Here is a 17,742-nt window from a genome sequence, read left to right as displayed (position 1 = left end):
TTCACGAAAATTACATAGTTACCCATAATTTTTGCGTCTCTACCCACAATTCTTGCTGTTCTGTTGAAAATTGTAAATTCCACATACTTCTGATTGTTTCATCTTTCGATCAAATTTTACAACGATTGGGTAAATTTCATTTCACACACCAAATTATCGATTGCCGTTATACTGTGTACAAATACAGATTTAATTCGAATGTTATTTCATCAACTGGCGAAGTTTTCAACCATTTTGATCGCGCTGTTCATCACAATTTGAAATGGAAAGGAGCAGGAGAATAATATTGCAAAGAAAAGACTTACGCAAAAAATTCAAACGTAACCAGAAATTAGCTTCCACACAAACTATTGATTCAGCATTTCTGGAATGAGTTCAGAAAACACCAAATTTTTTCGACGATATGTGAAAATTGTTTCACTTTTTTGCTACAAAATGTTAAGTGTTTCACTTTTTTCTACAAAATGCGAAAACTGTTCGAGTTTTTTTTGACAAGCATCATGCAAAAACACATCAGGTATTTTTTGCTATGTACAAACTTTCTAGTGCTTTTTTCTAATATGTGTTCAAAAGTTAATCATGTTTCTTTAACATGTGTGCAAACTCGGAGCACTAAATTAAGTTGTATTCTTATTGTTTTTCAATGGATTACCCTTAACTTCTCATCTATTCTCATAATTCAAATGAAACTGAGGAAATTAATTAATTGCAAAATACGAAATAAACATCAAACATTAATTATTTTACAAAAGTAATCAACAAAAGAGCTGTCGAGAAGCGGAAGAGTTCTGGAGGTTCTCTATAGAACGCAGAGCTAGACGAGGTCCCATCGATGGTGGGGTTGCTGTGGAGGGGTGTTTTGAGGCGTCATTGTTTCTGAGACGCCCTCATCTTCATCTATTGTGATGGGGTTTTCGGTTGAACCCATCTCCTTCTCCCAAGGAAAGAGGAAGTCGTAACCTGGTAGAGCCACATATCTAGAGTCAGGAATCTTGGGGTAGTTCATTCCCACATGCACACTTCCTCCATCATTTGCATTTTTCCAAGTTAGTTCTCTGTGATGGGAACTTGCATCATATGATGCTCATTGAAATCCCTTTGCATCACTTGCACCATGTGCCAGACTTGGATTGGGATGTTCATTCGGGCCAAAAATATTCCAGACACTGTTACACGCACTTGATTTGTACTAGATCAGGCGAAAATTCTACAGAGTACATAAGGTTGCTGTTTTCCACTGAGAAGATCATTTTGAGCATAAATTGAGTCAAAGATACAGAGTAAAAACAAGAATGATTTAGAGCTGAGAAAGAGGTAGTTGACGGTAATTAAGTTGAAATTAAAATGCTTGGAGCTGAGCGAGGAGGTAGTTGACGGTATTTGAGTTGAAAATAAAATAGATTTTAGTTAAGAGTGAGGGGGTCCTTCAACTCGAATGTGTGGGTTTAACCAAATAGAATTGATTTTCCATATTTGGTCTGTAGTCGTGTCTAACCAGATTTCAGATTCCTTTTATCGAATTTTAGAAACTTTTTACATATTGTCATTTCCCATCACGAAATGTTGATTAAGGTTATGGTGCTGTATCCAATCAGAGGACACTTTTAGTGACTTATATCTTCCAAATAAGTAAAAATATACACAAAAGCAAAAAAAAATGACCATAAGTTGTTTGCAATAAAAATAAGAAATAATGCTTATATCAGTAACAAAAGAAAGAAAATTAATAGAAGTAGCATTTCCACAATTTTTATCATTAAGTAAATTGAGTTTTTCGTATGTTATCAACGAGAAATTGTTCATTTTTGAGTAGATAGTCAAGTTCTTTAATTTTGATGTAAATATCAGAGGATAGCTCAAAGTTGATGAACTTTTCAAAGCAAATCTCTGGAAATCTGATTCCGAACCTGATCATGCAGGATTTTGAACTTTGAAATTCTTTTAAGAAATGAAGAAAGAAAGAATTTTGCTGGGAAGTTTCTACAAAATTGGGTATCGGGTAGGAGATAAAAAGAGTTTTTGATAAATTATCGTACGACTTTTTGATTGATTTCAAATTTTCTAGAATGAATAAAATTTCTTTCCTAGTCAGGTTTATATCAGCGGTAAATTGAAGCTTTGATACGCAAGTGGATCAAAAGTAAAAACTTTGATCGAGCAAGTTTCCCTAAATAGGCCTTATCTTAGTCAATGACTCTATTTTGGACAACATGAACGTCCAAAAAATTGTGAAAAAAGTAAGAGTCAACGTCTATTTCATCAATTAAAAAACCAAGTGAAATTTTGTCTTTTTCTTGTAGACAACGAGGAAATTCATGTGGCTTTTGATAGACATTTTTCAAATAGTGAAAGAAACCAAATATTAACTCAGTTTTAACATTGGTTAATTCTGATTGGTTGAAATCCAATTTGTTTGGTCACTTTTCTTTGAGCGAAAGCAAACAACTTAAATCATTCTGATTTTCTTTTACGCTAAAAACAATTGTTCTATACATTTTATAACTGCTTGAAAGAAAATCTTTTCTTTTCCCAAAAATTCAAATTAAGTATAAATCACTGAATAAATTTTTCGGATCTTTCAAATCTCCCACTTTGATATGTACCAAGCACTAATTTCTTGTATTGATTTCTAAACTTGATAAATATCCTATTTTTTTGATGCCGTCGCTGAATAGAAACGAGAAAGTGCAGAGTGGGGACTGTGCAAACATGTAAATTCGCCAAAACGCAGCTCGACACCGCAAAAGTTGTCAAGCAGGGATTATTTCTTGTCCGGATTGTAAGTATTTCAATTACAATAAGCAAGAAATGAATTATCATGTGGCCAAAAAGCATGCTCCATCAGCTTCTAAGCAATCAAAGGTATGCTCGTCTTGCAAAAAAGAATTTCCGAGTTACTACTCTCTCCAACAACATCAGAGAAAAAAACATGGAGCGAAACAACGGTAACCAAGCGATACTATAGCGGACTTGACGATTGCGGAGGAGGAAGGGGAAGGCGGAGAGAAATTCCAGGAGGAGTTGAGTGCTTGCCAAAATTTTATGGTGGATACAGAAACGCGGACTTGAACAAGATTGTGGCGGAGGAAGGGGAAGATGGAGAGAAACTCAAAGAGGAGCTGAGTTCTTAACAACCTTTATTGGTGGATACAGAAATGGAAAACGGGAGACATAAGGTATTTAACTTTCAAATGTCAAAGTTAGATACCAAACTTAACAACGAGAAGCTTGAAGAAGTCTTCTACAAGCTCGATTCAGCCGCAAAAATCATTATTGCTCTTGGATTTGTTCTTCGTAAGGTCGAAACGGGAGAATATCGGTATTTCTACGCACACGAAAACAATATTTTGTTCGAATAACAGCATTTACTGTATTAAAGCGGATTTGATTACAATCCAGGGAAGTCGAAAAAATTGACATTGTGCAGCAATGCACTCAAGAACACCAGAACACAAAGAGGAGATTCCAGTTGATCACTAACGTTACAATTTTTGCTGCTTTGCTCAAAAACTTTCCAATGGGATGTCCGGACTATGTCTTACCTGAACCTTTACTACGACATACGCGAGTGAATTGTCTTTTATCTAACAAAGACAGCGAACCATACAAAGATCATTTGAGTCTTTTTCGCGCATTGGCCAAGCACATGCTTGGACCTAATGATCTCGACTCTCACACTTTTCGATACTTAAAAGAAATCATCACAAAGTCTGGTTATGATCCTAAAAAAATTCGAGGAGTTTCCCTTGAAGATTTACCTGTTGTCGAGGAAATTGTGCGAAAAAAAAACATATTCATTTTGATGTACAAGAGGGAGATTACGTGGGAGAATTGGTTCGTCGTCGAGTATTGGAAGGTTTGACAAAACAGTCAAACTATTAAGATTCAACAATCATATCATTCATAAAGAATATGACGGGTTTTTTTAAGTGTTTTCGATGCCCTAGCTGAGATGGCTTTTTCAACAGTTCGGACAAATTCATCAGACATCTTATGAAGTTGAAAGATCAATTGCGACATATTTATTCAAAAAAAGGATATAAATTTCGAGAAACGCTATTTGAAAAACTGGAAGATTTCAATATCCCAGTTTCGAAAGATACATTTTATTCAACAACCTAGCCATTTTCGATTTTGAGTCGATATGTGTTCCAACAGACGAACTGAAAGCTACCCAAACAACAACCTGGATTAGAAAAAACTTTCCATATTCTGTATCAATATCGTCGAACCTGATCAATGAACCGATTTTTTAGTTAAGATGTTGAAAGAGTAGTAAATGAGAGAATGCCGAAAATTTTCCAGGAGTTGAATAAAAGATCTCAGAAAATCCAACTGAAAATTTCGAATACGCAGACGAATGTATAGAGGACTCAGAGGAAACTGATGAGTCAACCCAGTTTTGGAGAATGCAAAAAAAATCAGCTGATTGATTTGAAACAAAATCTGGAGAGGTAGGTCAACACGTTACCTGTATTTGGGTTTAACAGTGGAAGATATTATCTGAACGTGACCAAGAGCTATCTGATTCCCTTCTTAACCAATGATAAAGAAGCTGAACCAATGGTTATCAAAAGGGCTAACGATTTATATCCTTCAAGTTTGGAGACATATAGATTCTCGATATCATGAGATTTTTTTGGGTGGAGCAACATCTCTACACTCCTTTCTTTAAGCCTACAAAGCAAATGAGACAACAGGGTTTTCCCTGATGAGTGGTTTGACAGTGCGGACAAGCTCGAGAATGAACATTTACATCCATAAGAAGCCTTTGTCAGTTAACTGAGAAGCAACAACCCTCATGATAAAGACTTTAAGGATTATCAGAACTTGAGATCAAGTGGACTTGATGAGCAGCAAGCACTAAAGAAACTTCATATCATGTCAGTACCTACATCTGGATGGGATAATTACAAACATTTAGAGCAGATTTGGCAGAAACATGGAATAACTACATTTAAAGATTTTTTGCAGTGGTTACAACAGCAAAGATGTTGTTCCAACCATTGAAGGAATGCAACAAATGATTTAGCAATGCAAAAAATGGAAGGAAATTGATAGGTTAAAACTTCGATAAACTCTTCCAAATCTGGCAAATATTTGTCTGCACAAGTCAACCAATGAAAAATTCTACCCATTTTGCGAAAGTGATAGATTTGTGCGAGAAAATTAGAGAGTATATGACGGGTGGACCATCAATTGTGTTTACGCGAAAAGCTGGTGTGGACAAAACCTTATCATGGATTTATCAAATATCTGCAAATCAATCGTTGGAATTGATGCGAGCCAGCTCTATCCCTATTCAATGTGTCAAGATATGCCAACAGGATTGTACATAAGATGGGAGTTTGATTCCGATAACCAAAAAAAAATCAAGGCTAGACATAACCGATCTCGCAATTATGAGAACATGGTCATGTCTTTTTACTAAGAAACAAAACCAGAATGCAGAATTGAGAGCTTCCGGAAATCAAAAGAAAATTGACTGCTTCAATGTAGATGGATTTTGCGATCACATCTTAAGCTTCAAGCTATGGAATATTATTACCACTTCTCTCCCTGCCAGGAGACTCGTCCCTCATTGAGCGATGAAGATAATGAGAGAAAAACCAAAACGAGAGATGGATGACTTGAAACGGGAGTCTATTCGCGTGAAAGGATAAGTCGAAGAGATGTGGGAATATGAGTGATGGCAAAAGTTCAAAACGAACGAAGAAATTAAGAATCATATCCAATCCAACTTGCCCTACAAAAGGCCTTTCTCTCTCTCTCTCTACTGAATCTTTATTAGAGAAAATAAGAGATGGATCCCTTCTGGCTATATTCAGTGTGACTTAATTGTTCCAGATGAATTGAAAGCAAAATTTGCAAATTTTCCTCCAATTTTCAAAAACACTGAAGTTGAAGAAAAATATTTTGAGGAATATTAGCAAAAGTCTGCCATTGAAAATGATTCTCTTAAGCATCCCCAGCGAATGCTAATATCTAGTTTCAAACCAGAAAATGGTTCCATCATTACTCCTCTCTTCAATTTCTATATGGAACTTGGTTTACAGTGTACAAATCTACCTCGAAAATGCTTCAACAAATTTGTCCAGTCAGCTGTTCATGCTAGAAGGGAAGGAGATGAGAACCCTTCATCAGGAGTTGTTGCAGAGACTATGAAACTATTAGGTAAATCATCCTACGGTTACCAGACAATGGATAGATCGAGACATACGAGTATGAGATAACACACAAATCAATTATTGAACCACTCATCAGAAAAACTTGAACAAGGTTGAGTTAGTGAAGTCAACAATTGAGCAATAAAATCCATAATTGTCGGATTTTTCATTCAGCAGTATTCAAAGCTGAGAACGCTTGAGCTTTACTACGTTTTTTTTCGACAAGTTTTGTGATGAAAATAAGTTTCAGGAATTAGAAATAGACACGGATTCGCTGTATTCAGCTCTTGCTGAGGAAAATTTGAATGATTGTATTCGTCCGGAGACACTTGCTGAGGAAAATTTGAATGATTCTATTCGTCCGGAGAAAAAAAGATGACTGGGAAAAATTGAGAGAAAATGACTGCAGAGATTCATTGGTAGCAGATTCAAAAACAAACATTTTTCCACGAATATGTAGCGCTCACAAACACGACAAACGAGAGCCTGGGCTGTTGAAAGAAGAATTTAGGTGTACGGAGATGCAGTGTTTATGTAGCAAGACTTATTGTTGCTATGACAACAAGTCAGACAAGACGAAACTTTGCAGCAAAGGATTGAATAAAAGAGTTCTAGAGGAATCCGGCGATGGACGCATGGCAAACTACAGGAGCGTACTCGACAAAGCAATCAACTTGACTTCAACAAACAGAGGATTTAGGACCATTAATCATATGGTTGCTACATAGGAGCAGACAGGGTTGAGTTATTTTTACCCAACAAGACAAGTTCAGGATGACACAAAACATTTGAACTTGTAAATATCTGGTAGTCTAGCTGCATTCAATGCAGTATTGATTAACCAACTGTAAACTTGTGGTAAAATGATTAAACGAAGCAGATGATATACTTTATCTTTTGAATTTAACTTCATTTCTCAAAAACTTGATTTTTTCTCGAAGTTTCGTTAGGTTTAAGTATAGTTCCAGCTAGATAGAGCATTGTCTTAAAAATAAAGATTACCTAATAAAATAGTTAATGCTCAAAGTATATCAAATCTTGTCGTGTTTTGAAACTTTTTTTAAATAAATTCCAATTTTACTACCTTGTAACGCAACTCCGCTGCTTCGAATTTTCAACAACTCAAAAAACTATTCTTAGAGTGTACTCTGACAGCACCCTATTAGTGTTCGTAATTACAAACTCTGCAAAATTTTTTTATTCAAGTTTTATACAAATTTTGAAGAACCATAGAATTTATTTGACAAACAATAAGTTTTATTCAAGTTCTTCGAAAAATTCAAAATGAACTAAGAAACGTCACATCTGGGAAACTGAAAGCAACGAATTATTTTGTAATTTAAGATTTCTGAAAATTTCCAAAAAAAATCACAGAAATCGTCGTATCTCTTTAACAAAAATGAATTGAGCATTCTTAACCGGTGGCCAAATTTGCAACCCCTAAGATTACTCTGACAGCCCCCCAACTACAGGTTACGAAATTCAAACTTTGAAAAAAAAGTGATTTGATTTTCATGAATTTTTAAAAAAAAATCACAAATCAAAAATCAAAACGTCATATCTGGAAAGCTACAAGGATTTTAGCTGTCAAATTGGGATGCAAAACTCGCAACTCCTGATAGTAACCTGACAAAGCCTCAATACAGAAATGATAATTTCAAGTTTTGTGAAATTTTTTGAAAAACCTAAAAAAACGTCATATCTCAAAAACAACAAGAGATTGAGCAGCCATATTCAGAGGCAAGATTTGCAACCCCCTGAGAGTACCCTCACAGATTCCAATAACATGATTGAGATCTCCAAACTTTTGGAATTTTTTAACATTCAAGTTTTTTTGAAAATTTTGAAGAAAATAATAAAAAACGTCATATCTCAAAAACTACACGGATTTGAGCAGTCATATTGGGCTATAAACTTCGCAACTCCTGAGAGTACCCTGACAGAGTCTCATTACAGAGATGGTGTTTTCAAGTTTTGTTAAACTTTTTATATCTAAGTTTTCTGAAAAATTTTGAAAAAAAAAACAAAAAACGTCATATCTCGAAAACTACAAGGATTTGAGCAGCCATAATTAGAGGCAAGATTCGGAACCCTTGACAGTACCCTCACAATATCTAACAACAGGATTGAGATCTTCAACGTTTTGGAAGTTTGTAAAATTAAGTTTTTGAAAACTTTTTAAAAAAATCAAAAACACGTCATATCTCAAAACTACAAAGATTTGAGAAGTGAGAATCCGAGGCAAGAGTCACAACCCCTAAATTAAATTTCTAAATTAAAATTTCTAGAAATTTTTGAAAAATCTCGAAAATTGCCTATCTCGTAAAAAGATTTGGTTATTCATATATGGAGGCCAGAATCGCAAAACCTGGGAAAACTCTGACAATATCCTAATGTTGTGTTGCTAATTTCAAACTTGATGATATAAGCACTGAATTTAAACTGGAAAATTGAAAAAAAAAAACCGTAACCATTGCAATATACGATATAACTTAAACGTGAAAAAATTCTTTTGTTAAACATGCAGAAATAATACGTTGAAAAAGCTTAAACATGACGAGATAATGAAGCCCACTTTAAATATATAAAAGATAGATAGATAATAGATGAAAGTTAAAAAATTAGGCGACGGGTAGACAGACATAATCAAATTAATTTAAAAAGCAGGTATACAGACAGAGACAGACTTAATTTGGGCTCGGAAAAAACTGAAAAATTAATGACCTTGCGGAAAACTAATTGAAAAATTTTCTTAAGCATTGCAAGGTATGATACAAATTAAACATGAAAAAATTCTTTAGTTAAACATGCAAAATTATTATGCTTAAACATGGGAGATAGCTGTGACTCGCATTTAAATATAGTAAAGATTGATAAAAAAACTCTAACCATTGGTTTACCATGAACCAAAATCATAATACCTTCATTCCACAATCTACACGTACTACTGATACTCACCTATTAAATAACTCGGGCTGAGATTTTTGCAAAAAAAAACATTTCCACACAAAATCCAAAAAAAGACCTTTCTTCTTACCATTCTCTTACCATTAGTTAAAGCTTACCATTCCCTAACTTAATCAATTGGAAAACATATTCCATCTTAATTTCTAATCTTTATACAAAGGAAAATCTATTCACTATCCTAACACATGGGAAATTCGGGCACCGAAAAACCCTTACCATCTGAAACTTGGTATCTTAATATATTGGGAAACCTATTCCCTATGTTAACACATTGGGAAATCTATTCCCATCTTGATACATAGCTTCTAGACGGATGTTCTATTCCCTATCCTAATACATGGGTGTCTGCACCCAACCCCCCTCCCACTTCCCACTCCTCTACTACTTATAAAAGAACACACTGAATTACAGCAATAAATTTAAAATAATTTCACTTATAACAAAATTGATTTCAGCACGGGAAAATTCCGGGAAGTTGGCACGTATGCTGACCAAAAATGGACATACAGACAATAGGTCGACAATAGACCAAATTTTTTAAAACAAGAAACTTGGAGCTTGACAAAAAAAAAACAGGTCCAGGCAAAGTTTGAACAGAGGACCTATCTTTTGTCTAAAAGTGCCGGAAAAGCAAAGCAACAGATACCTTGAAAAAAGTCAATGAACGCAAAAACAGAAAACTGATTTTTTTTTCAAAAAACTTCAAATTGCAAACTGCAAACTGAAAAAAAGATTCGGCCTTAACACTTTATCAATTTCGAGACAAATTTATGATTGACGCTTTTTGAAACAGCCAATCCAAGATTGGAAAAGAGTAATGAACTCAAGTAAACATAAGAAAAACATTAACTTTATTGAAAAAATCTCAGCTTTCGAATTTCAAAGGAAACATAGCCAATCGAAGTAATGAACGCAAGTAAATTAAAAAAAACACAGATTTTCTTAAAAAATCTTAACTTTCAAATTCAAAGAAAAAAAATGATGCCCTTTAAGCTCGTTGAATTTCTAGAACAATTTATGATTGGCGCCTTTTTTAGATAACATTAACCCAACTTGAGATAACTGGATCAACAGGTAAAGTTTTTATTCCGCTGGAAATCTAAAAAATGAATTCCACTTTCGAAACAAGAAACTGTTCACGTTTTCTGCGCCAATTCCACGTTTGCATTTGGAGAGTGCTATTTACGTCACTTTCAGCAGATGAATTTCAATTGAACCCAGAGACATTCAACAAAGACATTCATCAAATATATACCCAAGTGCATTCATAAATGCATCAATATGTATGAATGCACATCTGTAGTTATTAGGGCATTTTAGACTTCATTACTCGTTCTTACTCAAAACAAAATTAACTTAATTTGAGAAAATTTGATCGATAGATAAAATTTTTATTCCGCTGAGGAATCTAAAAATTAAAATCCACTTTCGAAACTAGAAGTTGATCACGTTTTTCGTGACCTCAACACTTTTGCTCTTCGATAGTAGAGTTTGCCTTCCGTTTAACAGAGGAAATTAAGTCAACCTAAAAAGAAATTAAAAAATTGCCAGAACCTATATAAGAGAGTTCACTACTTTCATGACTATTAATCATAATATTAATTCAGATCATAAGCACAATTTTGCAACAATTAAGTATAAACGAGCAAATACGGGCAGGGGAAATGCGGTAAAAATGAGTAACTAACTAGTTGTTAATCAGTTCATGATCCGGCGGCAGTATATAATGAGTTCATGATCATGAACAGACAATTTGTTGTAAAAAAAAAGCTAGCTTTCGATTACAAGACACTTGCTCTCGTTAGTGTATTAATATGAATCACTTAATACAATTTTCTTTCGCAGAAATTTGCTTTTCTTACTTTAATGCACTGTTCAGCAAGGTCTCTGGCAGTTCGGCTTTTAATTAGAATCTGTGGGGCGATCAAAAGCCTGTCACACAGGGATTTAACCGCACCATCGACTTGGACAATTCTTCTAGAACATTCTGCGGAAACGTCCAGGTAATACGTCATTGCTCGAGCACACACTTCCAAAGTCGAGATGACCTCTTCGTTGGGACAGAGGTTGTTGTTCCCACTGATCATTATATGGCATAAAGCAGGCAGGAAAGTTCTAGGCGGGCACAGTTCAAAGCATCGGTCAATGTTGTCACTCATCAGTAGAACCATGCACAACTGTTCCAATGCCACCTGTTGCATGCCCCCTCCTGAACTGCCCCCGTCATCTCCTCCGTCCTCGTCCGGGGGAATGGCAGGTGTCTGTAACCACTCTAAGAGTACGTCCGGGTCTATTTCACTCAGAGACATCCCCTCGCCTAACCTCACCTGTCGATGTCTCTGCGTAAAAGTAAGTTGAGTTTTTCGCTTTCTGTTGTGTTGAGCTTGATTACTGACACAAGACCAAACTCAATCTGATCTGAAAGTTACAACAGCGTGCTATGAATTAGTCTTATAATTTTGCTGATATTTTCTCAACACTGGCGAAAGCTAAGAACATTCTAGAATGCACACACGTGAGTCAACCCAGTTTTGGAGAATGCAAAAAAAATCAGCTGATTGATTTGAAACAAAATCTGGAGAGGTAGGTCAACACGTTACCTGTATTTGGGTTTAACAGTGGAAGATATTATCTGAACGTGACCAAGAGCTATCTGATTCCCTTCTTAACCAATGATAAAGAAGCTGAACCAATGGTTATCAAAAGGGCTAACGATTTATATCCTTCAAGTTTGGAGACATATAGATTCTCGATATCATGAGATTTTTTTGGGTGGAGCAACATCTCTACACTCCTTTCTTTAAGCCTACAAAGCAAATGAGACAACAGGGTTTTCCCTGATGAGTGGTTTGACAGTGCGGACAAGCTCGAGAATGAACATTTACATCCATAAGAAGCCTTTGTCAGTTAACTGAGAAGCAACAACCCTCATGATAAAGACTTTAAGGATTATCAGAACTTGAGATCAAGTGGACTTGATGAGCAGCAAGCACTAAAGAAACTTCATATCATGTCAGTACCTACATCTGGATGGGATAATTACAAACATTTAGAGCAGATTTGGCAGAAACATGGAATAACTACATTTAAAGATTTTTTGCAGTGGTTACAACAGCAAAGATGTTGTTCCAACCATTGAAGGAATGCAACAAATGATTTAGCAATGCAAAAAATGGAAGGAAATTGATAGGTTAAAACTTCGATAAACTCTTCCAAATCTGGCAAATATTTGTCTGCACAAGTCAACCAATGAAAAATTCTACCCATTTTGCGAAAGTGATAGATTTGTGCGAGAAAATTAGAGAGTATATGACGGGTGGACCATCAATTGTGTTTACGCGAAAAGCTGGTGTGGACAAAACCTTATCATGGATTTATCAAATATCTGCAAATCAATCGTTGGAATTGATGCGAGCCAGCTCTATCCCTATTCAATGTGTCAAGATATGCCAACAGGATTGTACATAAGATGGGAGTTTGATTCCGATAACCAAAAAAAAATCAAGGCTAGACATAACCGATCTCGCAATTATGAGAACATGGTCATGTCTTTTTACTAAGAAACAAAACCAGAATGCAGAATTGAGAGCTTCCGGAAATCAAAAGAAAATTGACTGCTTCAATGTAGATGGATTTTGCGATCACATCTTAAGCTTCAAGCTATGGAATATTATTACCACTTCTCTCCCTGCCAGGAGACTCGTCCCTCATTGAGCGATGAAGATAATGAGAGAAAAACCAAAACGAGAGATGGATGACTTGAAACGGGAGTCTATTCGCGTGAAAGGATAAGTCGAAGAGATGTGGGAATATGAGTGATGGCAAAAGTTCAAAACGAACGAAGAAATTAAGAATCATATCCAATCCAACTTGCCCTACAAAAGGCCTTTCTCTCTCTCTCTCTCTCTACTGAATCTTTATTAGAGAAAATAAGAGATGGATCCCTTCTGGCTATATTCAGTGTGACTTAATTGTTCCAGATGAATTGAAAGCAAAATTTGCAAATTTTCCTCCAATTTTCAAAAACACTGAAGTTGAAGAAAAATATTTTGAGGAATATTAGCAAAATTCTGCCATTGAAAATGATTCTCTTAAGCATCCCCAGCGAATGCTAATATCTAGTTTCAAACCAGAAAATGGTTCCATCATTACTCCTCTCTTCAATTTCTATATGGAACTTGGTTTACAGTGTACAAATCTACCTCGAAAATGCTTCAACAAATTTGTCCAGTCAGCTGTTCATGCTAGAAGGGAAGGAGATGAGAACCCTTCATCAGGAGTTGTTGCAGAGACTATGAAACTATTAGGTAAATCATCCTACGGTTACCAGACAATGGATAGATCGAGACATACGAGTATGAGATAACACACAAATCAATTATTGAACCACTCATCAGAAAAACTTGAACAAGGTTGAGTTAGTGAAGTCAACAATTGAGCAATAAAATCCATAATTGTCGGATTTTTCATTCAGCAGTATTCAAAGCTGAGAACGCTTGAGCTTTACTACGTTTTTTTTCGACAAGTTTTGTGATGAAAATAAGTTTCAGGAATTAGAAATAGACACGGATTCGCTGTATTCAGCTCTTGCTGAGGAAAATTTGAATGATTGTATTCGTCCGGAGACACTTGCTGAGGAAAATTTGAATGATTCTATTCGTCCGGAGAAAAAAAGATGACTGGGAAAAATTGAGAGAAAATGACTGCAGAGATTCATTGGTAGCAGATTCAAAAACAAACATTTTTCCACGAATATGTAGCGCTCACAAACACGACAAACGAGAGCCTGGGCTGTTGAAAGAAGAATTTAGGTGTACGGAGATGCAGTGTTTATGTAGCAAGACTTATTGTTGCTATGACAACAAGTCAGACAAGACGAAACTTTGCAGCAAAGGATTGAATAAAAGAGTTCTAGAGGAATCCGGCGATGGACGCATGGCAAACTACAGGAGCGTACTCGACAAAGCAATCAACTTGACTTCAACAAACAGAGGATTTAGGACCATTAATCATATGGTTGCTACATAGGAGCAGACAGGGTTGAGTTATTTTTACCCAACAAGACAAGTTCAGGATGACACAAAACATTTGAACTTGTAAATATCTGGTAGTCTAGCTGCATTCAATGCAGTATTGATTAACCAACTGTAAACTTGTGGTAAAATGATTAAACGAAGCAGATGATATACTTTATCTTTTGAATTTAACTTCATTTCTCAAAAACTTGATTTTTTCTCGAAGTTTCGTTAGGTTTAAGTATAGTTCCAGCTAGATAGAGCATTGTCTTAAAAATAAAGATTACCTAATAAAATAGTTAATGCTCAAAGTATATCAAATCTTGTCGTGTTTTGAAACTTTTTTTAAATAAATTCCAATTTTACTACCTTGTAACGCAACTCCGCTGCTTCGAATTTTCAACAACTCAAAAAACTATTCTTAGAGTGTACTCTGACAGCACCCTATTAGTGTTCGTAATTACAAACTCTGCAAAAATTTTTTATTCAAGTTTTATACAAATTTTGAAGAACCATAGAATTTATTTGACAAACAATAAGTTTTATTCAAGTTCTTCGAAAAATTCAAAATGAACTAAGAAACGTCACATCTGGGAAACTGAAAGCAACGAATTATTTTGTAATTTAAGATTTCTGAAAATTTCCAAAAAAAATCACAGAAATCGTCGTATCTCTTTAACAAAAATGAATTGAACATTCTTAACCGGTGGCCAAATTTGCAACCCCTAAGATTACTCTGACAGCCCCAACTACAGGTTACGAAATTCAAACTTTGAAAAAAAAGTGATTTGATTTTCATGAATTTTTAAAAAAAAATCACAAATCAAAAATCAAAACGTCATATCTGGAAAGCTACAAGGATTTTAGCTGTCAAATTGGGATGCAAAACTCGCAACTCCTGATAGTAACCTGACAAAGCCTCAATACAGAAATGATAATTTCAAGTTTTGTGAAATTTTTTGAAAAACCTAAAAAAACGTCATATCTCAAAAACAACAAGAGATTGAGCAGCCATATTCAGAGGCAAGATTTGCAACCCCCTGAGAGTACCCTCACAGATTCCAATAACATGATTGAGATCTCCAAACTTTTGGAATTTTTTAACATTCAAGTTTTTTTGAAAATTTTGAAGAAAATAATAAAAAACGTCATATCTCAAAAACTACACGGATTTGAGCAGTCATATTGGGCTATAAACTTCGCAACTCCTGAGAGTACCCTGACAGAGTCTCATTACAGAGATGGTGTTTTCAAGTTTTGTTAAACTTTTTATATCTAAGTTTTCTGAAAAATTTTGAAAAAAAAAACAAAAAACGTCATATCTCGAAAACTACAAGGATTTGAGCAGCCATAATTAGAGGCAAGATTCGGAACCCTTGACAGTACCCTCACAATATCTAACAACAGGATTGAGATCTTCAACGTTTTGGAAGTTTGTAAAATTAAGTTTTTGAAAACTTTTTAAAAAAATCAAAAACACGTCATATCTCAAAACTACAAAGATTTGAGAAGTGAGAATCGGAGGCAAGAGTCACAACCCCTAAATTAAATTTCTAAATTAAAATTTCTAGAAATTTTTGAAAAATCTCGAAAATTGCCTATCTCGTAAAAAGATTTGGTTATTCATATATGGAGGCCAGAATCGCAAAACCTGGGAAAACTCTGACAATATCCTAATGTTGTGTTGCTAATTTCAAACTTGATGATATAAGCACTGAATTTAAACTGGAAAATTGAAAAAAAAACCGTAACCATTGCAATATACGATATAACTTAAACGTGAAAAAATTCTTTTGTTAAACATGCAGAAATAATACGTTGAAAAAGCTTAAACATGACGAGATAATGAAGCCCACTTTAAATATATAAAAGATAGATAGATAATAGATGAAAGTTAAAAAATTAGGCGACGGGTAGACAGACATAATCAAATTAATTTAAAAAGCAGGTATACAGACAGAGACAGACTTAATTTGGGCTCGGAAAAAACTGAAAAATTAATGACCTTGCGGAAAACTAATTGAAAAATTTTCTTAAGCATTGCAAGGTATGATACAAATTAAACATGAAAAAATTCTTTAGTTAAACATGCAAAATTATTATGCTTAAACATGGGAGATAGCTGTGACTCGCATTTAAATATAGTAAAGATTGATAAAAAAACTCTAACCATTGGTTTACCATGAACCAAAATCATAATACCTTCATTCCACAATCTACACGTACTACTGATACTCACCTATTAAATAACTCGGGCTGAGATTTTTGCAAAAAAAAACATTTCCACACAAAATCCAAAAAAAGACCTTTCTTCTTACCATTCTCTTACCATTAGTTAAAGCTTACCATTCCCTAACTTAATCAATTGGAAAACATATTCCATCTTAATTTCTAATCTTTATACAAAGGAAAATCTATTCACTATCCTAACACATGGGAAATTCGGGCACCGAAAAACCCTTACCATCTGAAACTTGGTATCTTAATATATTGGGAAACCTATTCCCTATGTTAACACATTGGGAAATCTATTCCCATCTTGATACATAGCTTCTAGACGGATGTTCTATTCCCTATCCTAATACATGGGTGTCTGCACCCAACCCCCCTCCCACTTCCCACTCCTCTACTACTTATAAAAGAACACACTGAATTACAGCAATAAATTTAAAATAATTTCACTTATAACAAAATTGATTTCAGCACGGGAAAATTCCGGGAAGTTGGCACGTATGCTGACCAAAAATGGACATACAGACAATAGGTCGACAATAGACCAAATTTTTTAAAACAAGAAACTTGGAGCTTGACAAAAAAAAACAGGTCCAGGCAAAGTTTGAACAGAGGACCTATCTTTTGTCTAAAAGTGCCGGAAAAGCAAAGCAACAGATACCTTGAAAAAAGTCAATGAACGCAAAAACAGAAAACTGATTTTTTTTTCAAAAAACTTCAAATTGCAAACTGCAAACTGAAAAAAAGATTCGGCCTTAACACTTTATCAATTTCGAGACAAATTTATGATTGACGCTTTTTGAAACAGCCAATCCAAGATTGGAAAAGAGTAATGAACTCAAGTAAACATAAGAAAAACATTAACTTTATTGAAAAAATCTCAGCTTTCGAATTTCAAAGGAAACATAGCCAATCGAAGTAATGAACGCAAGTAAATTAAAAAAAACACAGATTTTCTTAAAAAATCTTAACTTTCAAATTCAAAGAAAAAAAATGATGCCCTTTAAGCTCGTTGAATTTCTAGAACAATTTATGATTGGCGCCTTTTTTAGATAACATTAACCCAACTTGAGATAACTGGATCAACAGGTAAAGTTTTTATTCCGCTGGAAATCTAAAAAATGAATTCCACTTTCGAAACAAGAAACTGTTCACGTTTTCTGCGCCAATTCCACGTTTGCATTTGGAGAGTGCTATTTACGTCACTTTCAGCAGATGAATTTCAATTGAACCCAGAGACATTCAACAAAGACATTCATCAAATATATACCCAAGTGCATTCATAAATGCATCAATATGTATGAATGCACATCTGTAGTTATTAGGGCATTTTAGACTTCATTACTCGTTCTTACTCAAAA

The 17,742-nt window shown here is 34.7% G+C and overlaps 1 protein-coding gene across 1 annotated transcript in view; it reads right to left on the bottom strand.

Moving 5' to 3' along the window:
• LOC134844836 (E3 ubiquitin-protein ligase HECTD1-like) overlaps positions 1 to 17,742 on the bottom strand; it is a 97,540-nt gene that overhangs the window by 78,834 nt on the left and 964 nt on the right. The window contains exon 2 of the mRNA XM_063861652.1: positions 10,997 to 11,473. Coding sequence (XP_063717722.1) covers positions 10,997 to 11,473 — 477 coding nt within the window. The remainder of the gene's footprint in view (positions 1 to 10,996; positions 11,474 to 17,742) is intronic.

The sequence above is a fragment of the Symsagittifera roscoffensis genome, chromosome 4 (genome assembly GCF_963678635.1).
Source record: "Symsagittifera roscoffensis chromosome 4, txSymRosc1.1, whole genome shotgun sequence".
Lineage (NCBI taxonomy): Eukaryota > Metazoa > Xenacoelomorpha > Acoela > Convolutidae > Symsagittifera > Symsagittifera roscoffensis.
The sequence above is the reverse complement of the archived record's forward strand: the minus strand, read 5'-3'. Positions and strand labels throughout refer to the sequence as shown.